Source organism: Humulus lupulus, chromosome 8 (assembly GCF_963169125.1).
Source record: "Humulus lupulus chromosome 8, drHumLupu1.1, whole genome shotgun sequence".
Taxonomy (NCBI): domain Eukaryota; kingdom Viridiplantae; phylum Streptophyta; class Magnoliopsida; order Rosales; family Cannabaceae; genus Humulus; species Humulus lupulus.
In genome coordinates, this window is record NC_084800.1 from 70,825,956 (window position 1) to 70,839,836 (window position 13,881).

The following is a 13,881-nucleotide window of genomic DNA, read 5'->3' on the forward strand; positions in this document are numbered from 1 at the left end:
TTATGTTTCAAATTAGAATATAATTAAAAGTAGTGGGACAAAAATTCTTAAGAAACATCTTTATAGGTGAAAAGATTATTGAAAGTATAAAGGAAACATTAATAAAGCAAAATTAGGAATGACAAAAATTTATACGAGAGATGGAAATCAAATAGATAAGAGTTCTAGAGAGCTAAGGTTTGGGAAAAGCATTAAACAAATTCCTTGATGGAAAAAAAAAAAGAAGAAGAGAAAGATCTCCAATTATGATTTTTTTTAATGGAAAGTTTTGAAACAATAATAAAAAAAATTAGAAATTAAAACGTTCATCAACACCAAAATAGTGCACGGCTGCAGATGCACTATTTAAATTATTCAAAAAAAATAATATAAGTTTGTTTTAATTCCCTAAGAAATGACATATGTTTGAAATGTACATTTTCATTATAACTTTGTTTAAATTGTTCAGAAAATAGTTTACATTATGTATATATTATAGACTTAAGTTGTAATTATAAAAAAAAAAGAATTGTATATTTTTTAATTTTATATTATTGAGATAAAAATGTTATTTTTCAAAATATAAAAATATTTTTCTCACCCAAATAAATTAATACACCTTAAAATTCATTTAGTATATATAATATATATATAAAATAAGATTATTATCAATTGAGCTATGGTCTAGTTAATTTTATGTTGCCTTTTTAATATTATTTTTGTAAAATATTGTATTTTTTTTGTAGTTATGAAATTTTTTATTTTATTTTTTAATATTTTAATTAGTAAAATTGTTGAAAAAGAAATTCGTAAAAAGGTAACGTGCATATATGGAAAACCCTTAAGAAAATATCATAATGCATGTTAAAATGAATCAATTAAAAATGGCTGCATTGTTTTTATATAAATTCCCCATCAAAATATTTTCTATGAGATAATTAACTAATCAGAGATTAATCATTACGAGTTAGCAAAAACCCTTATACAATAAAAGAATTAAACCGGACAATTTTTATTACAAAATAAAAATCGATGTTTCGTTACAGGTAGGGAGAAAGTTTTATATTTTTTAAAGTTATTTTACATTTTGATTAATTTTTGCAAAATAATACTTGACACTTCAAATATTTTGTCGAAATTTTTCATATAATTCATCAAAATATTTAATCAATGGTTCAAAATTTTAAACAAATATTATTTTATAAAAAATTATTAAAACTAAACTCAAAATAACTTAAAAAAAAATATCAAATTTACCGATTACTATAAAAAAAAATTATGTTAAAAATTCATGAAAACCATCTATCAATATTTAAGAAAAAATGGAGATATAAAAAGGGTAGATAACTATTTCATACTTTGTATTTTTACAAAATATTATTTTGATACTCTATTTTTAATAAGGCTCACGTAATACTTTACATTTTAAAATTATATTAAAAATACAAAATATCAAAATAATATTTTGTAAAAATATAAAATACCAAAAAAAAAAAGTAAATTCCCGTATAAAAATCACATTACTCTTAATAAATATCCTTACAAAAAAAATCTTTAGTAAATAAGAAATCATTTGTTTTTCAAGTAATGTCACTTCCACTGCTTATTTCTTGGACAGAGCAGCAGAAGTACGCTTCTTCGTTAAGCTAAACCCATACTTTCTTTCCCCTACTCTACTTGTCTCACTCTCAATACTCTTCTCTGTCTCAAGAATCCCTCTCTACTTTAGTCCTAGCCTTCAATCCTTCCGAGTGTTTGGCGTATATTCTGGTTAAAGAAAGAGAACATTTCAGCAGCAGCAACACATAAGGTTGAACGAAGATACCCTCTTTTTTTTGTTTTTTCTTTTATTACTATATTTTGTTAAAATTTACTTCTGGAATCCATTTATTTTCTCTTGATACACCGTAATATATAAAGTTGTTCGTGTTGTTACAGCTCAATGCACTCTGGGTTGTTTTCGACTCATGAAACTGAAAGGTGCGCCATAAAGAGAAGTGGCCCGCCTGAGAAAAAAAGAGTCAAAACGACATCATCAACCGCTGAGCCTGAGGACATAATTTCGAAACTACCTCATAATATCATCCTGCACATTCTGTCGTTTCTCCTCACTAAGGATGCCGTTCGAACATGCATCCTTTCAAAGCGTTGGAAATTCACGTGGTATTCAGTCCCCAGACTTATTTTCTTCGATACCAGTACTACTGCTCCTGATTTTCAAAAGTTCCACAATTATGTCGACAGCTGCTTGGAACACCGCAAGAGAGGTATGTATTTTATCGCCGATTCAGCCATAACTAGTTTTAAGCTCCAGATAGAATGCTCTCGAAGAAGCAAGGCTCGCCACCTGGATAAATGGTTAGGTTTTGCAGTTGAGAATAAAGTTAAAGGAATTAAGTCTTAACTTGGAGCCAGAAAAAGGTAAGCATTCCAAGTATTACTACTACTGGTTACCTAAATCAGTAGTCAACTTAAGAGATTTGACCATTTTGGAATTGAGTGGACTCGAGTTGGGTTACTCGTTTAGTTTTCCGTCCTTGAAATCATTGTCCTTGAAAGATGTTGGGCTTGCATATAATGTGAAAAATGATGTGCTGTCCAAGTCTTTGTTGGATTGCCCTTCTCTTGAGAAATTGTTCTTAAGTTCATGTTATAAGTTTAGTTCTCATCATCCGCTTCGGTTACAAAGTTCAAGCCTCAAGCTGATGGAAATTAAATCCAATGTATCTCTTCAAGTTGAAGCCATAAATCTTGAATATTTGGTACTAGATTTGGTTTGCTTTGGGGAAATAAATATCTCTGCATGTAAGGCCATTAGAAATCTTTCACTAATTAATTGTGAATGGGGTAAAACAGACCAGTCATCATTTGAAGATCTCGTTTCAAATCTTCCTCACCTTGAGAATTTGACTTTGGATACTAAGTATTATAAGTCGGGGTTGGAGCGCCTTAAAATCTCGAGTCAACACTTGAAAAGTTTCAAGTTCAGTAATGGGAACTATATGATCAAGGATGTCACAATTAAATCAACTCCAAAATTAACTTCATTTTGTTATGAAGGTAATATGAATTGTAACATATCACTGGAGTCACCCAATTTGTTGAACGGAAAAATTGTAATTAAAGATTATCCTCCCAACTATGACACAAATTGGTTTATCAATATGATCAATTTTTTTCTGAATCTCAACTGCTCTTGGAATATTGTGACGCTGCATGTTTTCTCAGATGAGGTATGCCCATTACTCATCTTCTATATTTTGTCTTTATTTCTCTTAATGTGATCATAATGTCTTATTTTATTTCATGTTATTATTCTATATACCATACATTGATATATTTGTGTTTCTTAAATTTGTATAAATGCAAAGGCTCTCATCATGCCGGACAATTGTAAAAGGATATGCCATTCTCCTCTACTTAATTGGAAGCATGTTAGAGTTATTACCCGCACTCGCTACACAGTGAGAAAATCAGACTTGAGATATGTCTTGATGTGGATCTCACCCTCTTTAAAAACATTATCTATTAATGGAGAGGACATATTCTAGTTGCCTTACAATATTATCATAACTGATGCTATATTTTTAGTCTTTTTGAGCTTGTATATACTATTTTAGTAGCTTAGCACTAATGGAATTTGCTACTTTCATTTTGCCTAGTTGGTTTGTTTTGAGAACTTAGCGGGGGTGGTAGAAGTTAATGTTATCCCCTTGTTCTAGTGTATTTTGGATGGTAACTATATCACTTTGCTCTAATGTATTTTGGAGGCTCTCTTTGTTTTTCGAGACCCCTTGTTTTAAATGAAGTTCGAAGTTAACCACCAAAAAATTAATTAAATATTTTTCTTATTTTCTTGTCGTTTATTGGAATTTCGTAAGGCTGCATATTAGCTCAGTTTGCCAATCAGTTGTTTTATTAATTATTTTCACTTTTTATTTTTATTTTTCATTCTATGATGTCCTACTTCAATTAAATATCACTAATTGGTTGGCTCACATGTGTTGAAAACTTTATGCGTTTTCTTTAATCTACACATGAATCTCATCTTGAGTTAAAATTGTTGAGGAAGATATGTCGTTCTTTCCTACGTAGTTTGAAGCCTCTCAAGTTATCACAACTTGAGTTGAGTGATGCGTTGTTCTGGTTTACACCTTCGATAGAGACATTGTTTATTGCATATTTTAATTAAAAGTTTACTAAAGGCTACAATATTAGAATTTCTTAACATAAAATATTTAAGGAATACATCTATAAAGAACAATATCTTTATAGGTAAAAAGATTATTGAAAGTAAAAAAGGAAAAAATATTAAAGAAATATTAGTCTTTCCAGCGATATATCCATTTTTTTAATGGATCTGCAGCCCCCATAAACTAAGTCATGCTAATGAACATACTCAAAAGCAATTGTTTGTCTTTGCACCTGTGCTATGCGATCAGCTGTGGAAAGCAAAAAAATAAGGCTTACCATTCTGGTGTCTCTACTGACCCTCAACAAATCCTCACAAAGGTGGCTAGTCGGACTACTGAATTTTATTAGGTGCAACAAACTAAGCATATCTTCTTGTGTTGAGCCAGCTTCTAGAAACTATAGTGGTTGTAATGAAGCAGTTGGTTAGTTAGGCTGTTATAGAATTTGTTAAGTTTGTTTCTAACTTATTGTGCGATGGCTGTTATGAGTCGTTTCTTGTAACATCTGCTATAAATAAAGAGCCCACCTCTCTGTTTATTATCGGAGTACTTTTCTCACCACAGTTTTCACTTTCTTGCTTTGATCTTCACTTCTTGGAGCGGTATTGTCGCCCGGAATTTCCTGCTCACTTCTTGGCCGAGAAGAGTTCGAGTTTTCTTTGATGCAACTTTGAAAGATGTAAATGGTAAGATGGGTGTGGTGGCCAGGGGTTATGCAGGTTGTATTGCTTGCTTAGCCACTCACTCTTTTCACGCCATCACCCCTTCGGAGGCTGAACTTAAAGGTTTATTGTTTGCTTTGAATATTTGCCTGGCAAAAGTATGTTCATTTTACAGATTGCCTTTAACTCCGCGCAACGATTGCTAACCAGAAAGCTACAAATTAAACGCTCACTCATATCTTCAGGGAGGTGTTTTGCCTTGTTAAAGCCTTAAATGCTCCTCTGCAATGGCCTAATAAAACTACAAACACTAGTGCTTATGTGTTAGCTTTTCGAGCTTTCTTGGTCAGAAAGTTTGGTGTATTTCAATTTTGGGATGTGGCTCTATTTTTGGTCACCATTTGTTGACTTTTTTTTTTTGCTGGAATTAGCCCCTTTAAAACAGGGGCCAAATTCATTAATAAGAGGGAACAATACAGAAGCAGACATTCTTGAGTGAGATTGTAGACCAACCTTAAGAGAGAACCTGCTGAACTAGAACAGCACAGCAATACAGACTCGGAATAATAGATAAACAACTAAAGCAGACCAACAAACTACAAAACTAGCATAGCAACAAGCTACTAAGTCAAAAATAGCAAATGCCACTATTTTAACAAACACTGGACCGAGCAATTATGAAGACTCAAGGTGGGTGGCAGGCCTTGTAGTCATTGAAAATTTCTGCATTCCAGGTGGTCCAATCCAACTCCCCTACCAGTTGAAATCTGTGAGCAAATCTGGCCACATTGTGTGCAACAAAGTTTACCCTTACTTCCTGACAATTATGCATAGATTATGCAATCTATGGAACTCAAAGAGAAAGCAAAAGACAAAGAAATGAGGAGAGAAAGCAAAAGACAGAGATGAGGAGAGAAAGGGATGAGCGAAGTATATTACAAAAGAAAAGCAAATGTTATCTTACCATAAAAATAATCTGTCAAGCCTTATAAAAAGCGAAAGATAATAAAATAACGTAAAAGACTAAAATAACTTGAAGATAATAACTCTAACACTTCCCACTCTTTGAAACAAGCGGTTCAATTGAGGAATTCAGTCCAGCAGTTTTGTAACACCATTTCTTGACAAGGGACTTTAGCATTGATTGTGTTGACTACCCTGCAACTATTGCTCTGGAATATATAATAATCGGTCATTGATTCTACAACCGTTTTAGCAACTAAAACCAATGCCTTTGCTTCCGCCAGATTCGGATTCGTTTGAGGAATTTGGGTAGCAACCACCTTTATAATCTTCCCCTCATGATTTCTTCCCACCATTGCAATGGTAGAACTTTTGGACCCAGTTGCAATGTATGTTGTATAGCATGTCCACCCCAGAGGTGGGGGTTCCATTGCCTTTGGATTCACATCTTCTTTTTGAACGACGACTGCGCATTCGCACTGGTTCTTTCGGAAAGAACCAGTTGCAAAGCACCTGGAAGTGTTGAGAAGTTTCTCCATGCAACACTCTATTACTCTCCTTCCATATAATGTCGACCAATTGAAACATTAAGGGTGAACTCATTGAATTTTAGGTCTTGGGTTCTGTGGTTGTCTTCCTTAAAGTAGTTGAACCATTCTTCCCAATTATCTACCCTTACATTTTTTGTTTTCAAGCCGCACACATTAATGAACCACAACCTAGAGACCGTAGGAAAAGTCCAAAACAAATAAGTAGAGTTTTCCAATGGACTAGCACACATAAAAAAAATATATATATTTAATACACTTAAACATGCATATCTAGTCATATTATAATATAACTCACGTAATCATATAATGATACACATATATATATATATATCACATAAACACATATTTCATAATTAAATCTCATATATTCAAATAATTCTCCTAATTAGATAATTTGGAAAGTTACACATATGTCTTATTTAATAGTCACATCACCACTCAACAATTGGTACCAAATGGATGCAATAAAATATATAGATTTGATATTATTACTGTAAAAATATATATTATATTCAAGTATAATTATTAGCAAAAACTTAATATTATTTCGCAAATTTCTCATACTAAAATGACATATTTCCTTTTATTCAATTTCTTTTTTACATATTCCCTATAATTAAGTTTTTAAAACACATTATATGGTCAAAGTTAACATAGTATTGTTTTTCTTCAAAATTTGTTAAAACATTTTCATAATAATTTTTTTAATTACTAAATGTCTCTATATAAATGGAAGAATTTTTAATGGTTACGTCACCATTAAGGATGTGCAGAATATATCTAATCCAATTACAATCGACCGATACAATTATAACCGACCGCCAAAAAATGGATATCCAATTACTATTGGATTAAATCAGATGTAATTTTTAAAAATCCAAATTGGATCGGTCGGTTGTTGGATGGGGGTCCAACATCCTATAAAAATTGACCGAACTGATCCAATAATCATCCAATTACATATGCTTCTAATTTAGATGAATTTGTGTTGTATGATTCTAAATTATTAGAACTGGATAGTGTTTTTATTTGGATGAGTAATTTGTGTGTTTTATAATTGAAATATACATGAAAATTATATTTAAAAAGACTCTAAATGATTGGATGGATCCGATCCAATAAATAACCAGGGGAGGCATCCAATGGATGGAACCGATCCAATCCAATTATCCATTGGATCAGATTAGATCGGTTGACTCAATTCAATTGGATTGGATCGGTTGTAAAAATCCAACATCCAATGGATAATTGGATTGGATCAGATGAGCTTAAATCCATTGAATGTGATCCAATAAACACCCCTAGTCACCATAGTTGTTATATTTTTAGTAACCTTTTATAGAAAATTTTAATAACTCATCAATATATAAATTTCCTTTTTTTAGATTTTTAATTTTGGAATTTAAATGAATTTCCAAATTAAAAATTAAATTAATTATTTATTACAATAGTCGTTATAAGATTCTAACATGAAAGATACATAATTAATGTTGTTCTACCCTAAAAATTAGCACGGATTTAATCACTCAGCTAGGGGTACATTTGGCAGATGAATGTATGGAAAAAGCAGGTGAGTAGAACATCTAGCTAATGATGATGTGAGTAGCTCGAGTCAGGACTTGACAGTACGACATTCATGTAATTATCAGGTCGCCTCTTAGGATGATGGTCCAGTTCGAGACATGTAATGGTCAGATTCCCTTTAGGGCGCTCCGAACTTAATCTGAACTAAGGTTCATATTCTCTTCGATCCTCAGCTTGATGAATATGTTCAGCTCGTGGAAACCTGATCATGATGCATACTGATAGAGCATGACTAATTCTATATAGATTTTAGCAAAAGTAAATATATATGAATGAGATGGAGAGAATGATAAATATATTATTTATATTTTTTTAACTAATTTGATAATACATAGAAAGTGCTTGACAAAATCTATATACTATTAGTAAACATAAATATAGACAACAAGATGAAGAAATAGAGATGAAAGAAAATAAGAAGGTGTTTGGCACCTTAATTAAAAAATTGTTTTTTGTTTTCAAAAGCTAAAAACAGTTTTTTGAAAATAAGTTAAGCTGTTTGGCGTTGTTTTCAGATAACAATTTTTAAAAACAAAGTTACAAAAAATAGGAAATTTTGAGAACAACAAAAAGTTGTTTTCTGTTGTTCTCAAAAAAATTTTGTCTATTATTTTCTCATATCATTTATTTATTTATTATTATTTAACATCATTTATTGTCACATAATTTTCTCTCTCATTAGTTTCTCTCTCTTCAGTTTCTCTCACATCACTTTCTCTCCCATCACTTAATATATCTTCATTTTCTCTCGCATCATTTTTTCTCTCTCATTACTTTCTCTCTACTCACTTCTCTCTCTTCAATTTCTTTCTCATCACATTCTCTCTCATTTTTTCTTGGATCAATTTCTCTCTTCTCAATTTCTATTTCTTCAAATTTTCTCTCCTTACTTTCTCACTTCTTATTTTTCATCATTTTTTTTCAAATTATTTTATCATTATTTATTACAAACTTTTAAAATATTTTTCTCTTTATAAATATATTTGTTAATATTTTATGTAAGATTTAAAAAAAAAACTAAAAAATCATTTTTAGAAAACATTAACCAAACACCTCTTGTTTTTTTAAAACTACAAAAACAGTTTTCTGTTCTCATTTCTGAGAACACAACTTTGAAAACAAAAAACTGAAAACAATGCCAAACAGGCCCTAAGTCACTCAAATATATAAACTTTAAGCACATGGTGAGTCAAAAATACCAAACAAAGTCATAGTGCATATAGGATCATCCTAACCTTCCTAAGAAGGTTAGCATATTATGCTAGACATTCTCATGAAATTCTAGAGAGAAAATATGAGAAATGAGACTAAAATTTGGTAGAGTTTTGCTACCTAAAAATTACATGGTAAATGTGCATATAGGATCATCCTAACCTTCCTAAGAAGGTTAGCATATTATGCTAGACATTCTCATGAAATTCTAGAGAGAAAATATGAGAAATGAGACTAAAATTTGGTAGAGTTTTGCTACCTAAAAATTACATGATAAATGTGAAAGAAGAGTCCCTATTTATAGAGGGAAAAAATGACTAAAAAGAAATTAAACAACAATTTGGGGTTCACAAAATAAATCTGAAATATTAATAATAAAATATTTTTTTGAAAAATAAAATCTTATTATAAATATTAACTTAGTTATTTTGGTGCATGGTCAATGTGCATTTTTTGTAAAATACTACAAAATATGAGTTTTAAAGCTCAAAGAGGAAAGATGCAAGACCTAAAGTGCACAAAAAATTGGGCCAAAGGTGGCTGGTGGCAGCCGGTCTATTGACCCATTCCTAGCCAAATGGGGAGGCGCCACATGGCGCGGCTGGCAAGGAAGGGAGAGGAGACCCGAACCGGGTCAGAAGGCTGTGAGATATTTTATAATGATAATTATTTAAAAATAATAAATAATTAAACAAATTAAAATATGATATTTTTTAGATATTTTACAATGATAATTATTTTAAAATAATAAATAATTAAACAAATTAAAATATGATATTTTTCAGATATTTTACAATGATAATTATTTAAAAATTATAAAATCATACGTTTTATAACTTAAATGAAATTTAATTTAACTTAAACTCACTTATTAGAATAATATTATATTAAATATATAATACAATCTAGTGTGAATTAGCAACAATTTAAAAAAAAAAATAACTAGTAAGAAACTTAAATTTAAAATCTACGTATAATATTTAATATTACATTAAACATATAATATATAATCTTTTGTTGTCACTTCCAAATTCAAAAAATAGAACAAACATAAACTTAAACAAAAATAAAATTATTTAATTAAAATAATATATTTATTTTAAAATTTATATGACATTAATATATATTTAATAAAAATAATTAATAAATTATATAAATAAAACTAAGTAAATGTGCATATTACACGTTGCTTGTATCTAGTATATATATATATATAAATATGATTAGTTAAAAAAAATTGGCAACGGTGTAATATTTGAGTAATTACTCTATGTTATACCCAGATTTCGAGCCATGTTAAATGTGACCTCGAAAGCTGGATTCGCAGTGGATGAACTCGTAAAGTTCGAAGTATGCTCCAGGATTAAATATCGAGCTTGCAAGACTCGATACGACCTCGAACGTGGTGGCCTTGAAACGTTCATGATCTCGAAAGGTAGCTCCCGTGATGCATCTATCCTCAGGAATGACCTCGGGTCATGGGGTCCGAGCCTGACGTACGTATGATCTCGAAGCCATACGACCTCAGGAGATGTCATTAGCTCGAAAGCTGATGAGAAACCTGGGAGATTAAGGCCTTGGAGATATATGATAATGACTTTGAATATCTATAAGTACAGTCTACAGAGGGCGTGTTCTGCATTTATTATTGTAAATCCCATAAAATCATGGGATATTATTCGATTAGTTATACGTCCCCTGGTCTTCAGGGGACGTTTCCTTTTATATCGGATTGCAAGCATTTAAAGCCATTTATTTTATTTATACAAAAAGAGTAACTACCCAAAATATGTGGGATAGTATTCTGCAACCTTCTCTATAAATAGAGAGGTCATGCACCATTGTAATGGACCGAAATTCTGAACCTTGAGAGAAAACTCTGAAGAATTCATGCTTAAGAATTTTCAGAGATAATCTCGAGTTTAATAACAGAGACTCGAGGACTAGGCAGATTTAACTGCTGAACCACGTAAAAATCGTGTTTTGTGTTGTTATTTTTTAATTGGTCATTACTAGTAATTGTTTACGTGCTCTTCTTTCACTGTTGACGAAAAACGGCGTCAACAGTTTGGTGCTTTCATTGAGAGCCTTAAGCATTCATCCCTGAGAAAGTCATGGCCACAAAAAATCAGAACACACCTGAGGAAAATTACCCAAGACGTCCTGGAAAACAACCAATGGAGAACCCGGATGTTGAAGAAAGAAGTGGGTCTTCTGATTCCCGGGGACCACCTCCTCCACCAAGGGATAGCCGCAGAGGCGCAGGTGGCTCAGACCCTGCCTCCGCGCGAAAACCAAGTCCCTCCTCCAAGGGATGTGCATGTTCCTCCCCGAAGACCCCGTGGGCGTCCACGAAAAGATGCTGCCACAAGGAGGCGACTCAACCTCCGGCACCAGCAGAGCCATCCGCTCCACCTAGGCCCCAGAGGAGTACTCGAGCTCGGGCCCCGGCTAACCCGCCTGTGGAAGTGCCTGCAGGAACTGAGAATAACCGAACCCCTGCAGAGGCTCGGACTCAGGTACCTGGGAGCGCACCAAATGCGACCGACCCATCTCGGGTGAATTCTGGACCCTCTAGGCCGCGACAAGGGTGGCAGCCACCGTCGCCTATACGGTTCCCTCCATCACCCATAAGATATCCTTCGCCCCCCCGCAGGAACGCTCAACCCGTTCGAGATCAGGATGAAGGGCGTGCGGGGGGAAGACAAGGAAACGGGGAGACTTTCCAGGAGCGGAGGGGCACCCCATCTGAGAAAAGTCAGACGTCTCGGTCTCGCACGACGGAGACGAGGCGACGTGGGAAGAATCCATCACGAAATAACCAAGCAACAAGTTTTACCAATGATGATTCTGGAGATACCAGGTCGGTCAGTAAACATGACCAAGGTCGTAAGAATACTGGAAGCCGCAAGAATCATCCCGACCTGCAAAACCATCTGAATCAGAGTCGAGGTAATGGAGATCAAACAAATCCGGACCTGAGAGATCGCTTGAATAGGCGTAGAGATCCCTCACGGAGACGCGAGCCTGAAATCACGATCAATGACAATCAATTCCAGACAGTACCTCCTACTGACCCAGTCCAAGAAAGAATCGATCAGCTCGAAAAAGCCTTTAGGCTTTTGAAGAATGAACGAGGAAATGGTCGATATGAGGAATTTGACGAGGAGCTCGAGCCGTTTGCTCCCCATATTTCCAACACTCCATTTCCTCAAGGGTTTCAGATCCCTCACGTCCCAACGTTTGAAGGAAAGACCGACCCGTGTAGTCACCTGAGCACGTTCAACACTATCATGAGAGCCAGTAACGTGGGTTACGAGCTCAGGTGCATGTTGTTTCCGACATCATTGGCAGGACCTGCCAAAAGTTGGTTCGAAAAATATAAGAGACACTCAATAACTTCTTGGGAGCAGTTGTCTAAAGACTTTAAGAAGCAGTTCAGAGCAATGATGGGGGTCAGACCAGAGGCATCCACCTTAACTAACGTCTGACAACAGCCGGGCGAAACACTAAAAAGTTACCTAACGAGATTTAATCTGGAAGTCGCCCGAGCTCGGGACGTGGATGACAGTGGGCACCTGATGGCTATCCGAGCTGGTGTATTGCCGGGAAGTGCCCTTTGGGACGACATGCAAGGGAAACCGGTAAGGTCAATAACCGAGTTTAACAGACGAGCGCAGAGATTTGTCAATGTAGAGGAAGCGAGGTCGACGCTCAATGCGAATTCCCAGCCCGAAACTACAACGATAAACATCAACTCTGCCTCAACCTCGGCGGACCCAGTAGCCCCAAAGCCTGCCACGGAGAACCCCTCCAAGAGGAAAAAGAACGAATGAAGTAACCCCGAAGCCGAGGGAGGAAAGAAAAAGAAAGGGGAGAGGCATTTCTTCGTGTATAGAGTATACACCGAGCTCAATGAGTCTCGGGAGAACATATACCTGGCTAATGAAAACCAGGTCCCCTTTAGGCGTCCGGACCCGATGAGAAATCAAAAATCCAAGAGGGATTCCAGTAAGTATTGCCGGTTCCACAGAGACACCGGGCATACAACCGATGAATGTCGACAATTGAAAGATGAGATCGAAGGGTTGATCTCGAGAGGTTACTTCCGACAGTATGTCAAAAACCAGAGTACGGGTCAGACAGCCGCGAGCCAGAGAGTAGCCGCACCTCCGACGACGCAAAACAATAATTCCCGAGCTCGGAAAGAAGACAGGCCCCCGCCGATAGATGGAGAGGATGTAATAACCATCTAGGGAGGGCCTCATCTCGCAGGAGTGGGCAGGAACGCCCAAAAGAGATATGTTAACGAACTGAAGACTGGGGATGGTCCCCTTATGAACCCGAGCCTAGGGCTCCCAAAAGTCAGAGGATTGAGACACAACCAATAACCTTCACCGAGGAAGACGCCTCCCATGTCCAGTTTCCTCACCATGATCCGCTGGTCATTACTCTTCAGCTGGCCAACAGGAGGGTCCACCGAGTTCTCATAGATAATGGGAGCTCAGTCAACATACTTTACAAAGCTACCCTCGAGAAGATGGGACTCTCCATTCGCGACCTGAAAGCATGTGCAACTACGTTGTACGGCTTTTCAGGAGAAGGAACCGCCTGCATGGGATCCATCGAGCTCCCCGTGACCTTGGGAGACTACCCAGTCTCGGTAACCAAGATAATGGAGTTCGTGGTAGTAGACTTACCATCTTCCTACAATGTTCTGCTCGGGAGACCCACCCT

General features: G+C 35.0%; 1 protein-coding gene across 1 annotated transcript; it reads left to right on the plus strand.

The window, feature by feature from the left end:
• The first annotated feature begins 2,213 nt into the window (after positions 1–2,213).
• LOC133795593 (uncharacterized) lies at positions 2,214–3,974 on the plus strand. The gene is made up of 3 exons (XM_062233047.1): positions 2,214–2,246; positions 2,352–3,212; positions 3,351–3,974. Exons 1-3 carry the CDS (start codon positions 2,214–2,216, stop codon positions 3,528–3,530), a joined length of 1,074 nt encoding a protein of 357 aa, XP_062089031.1. The 3' UTR covers positions 3,531–3,974.
• Positions 3,975–13,881: the final 9,907 nt, after the last annotated feature.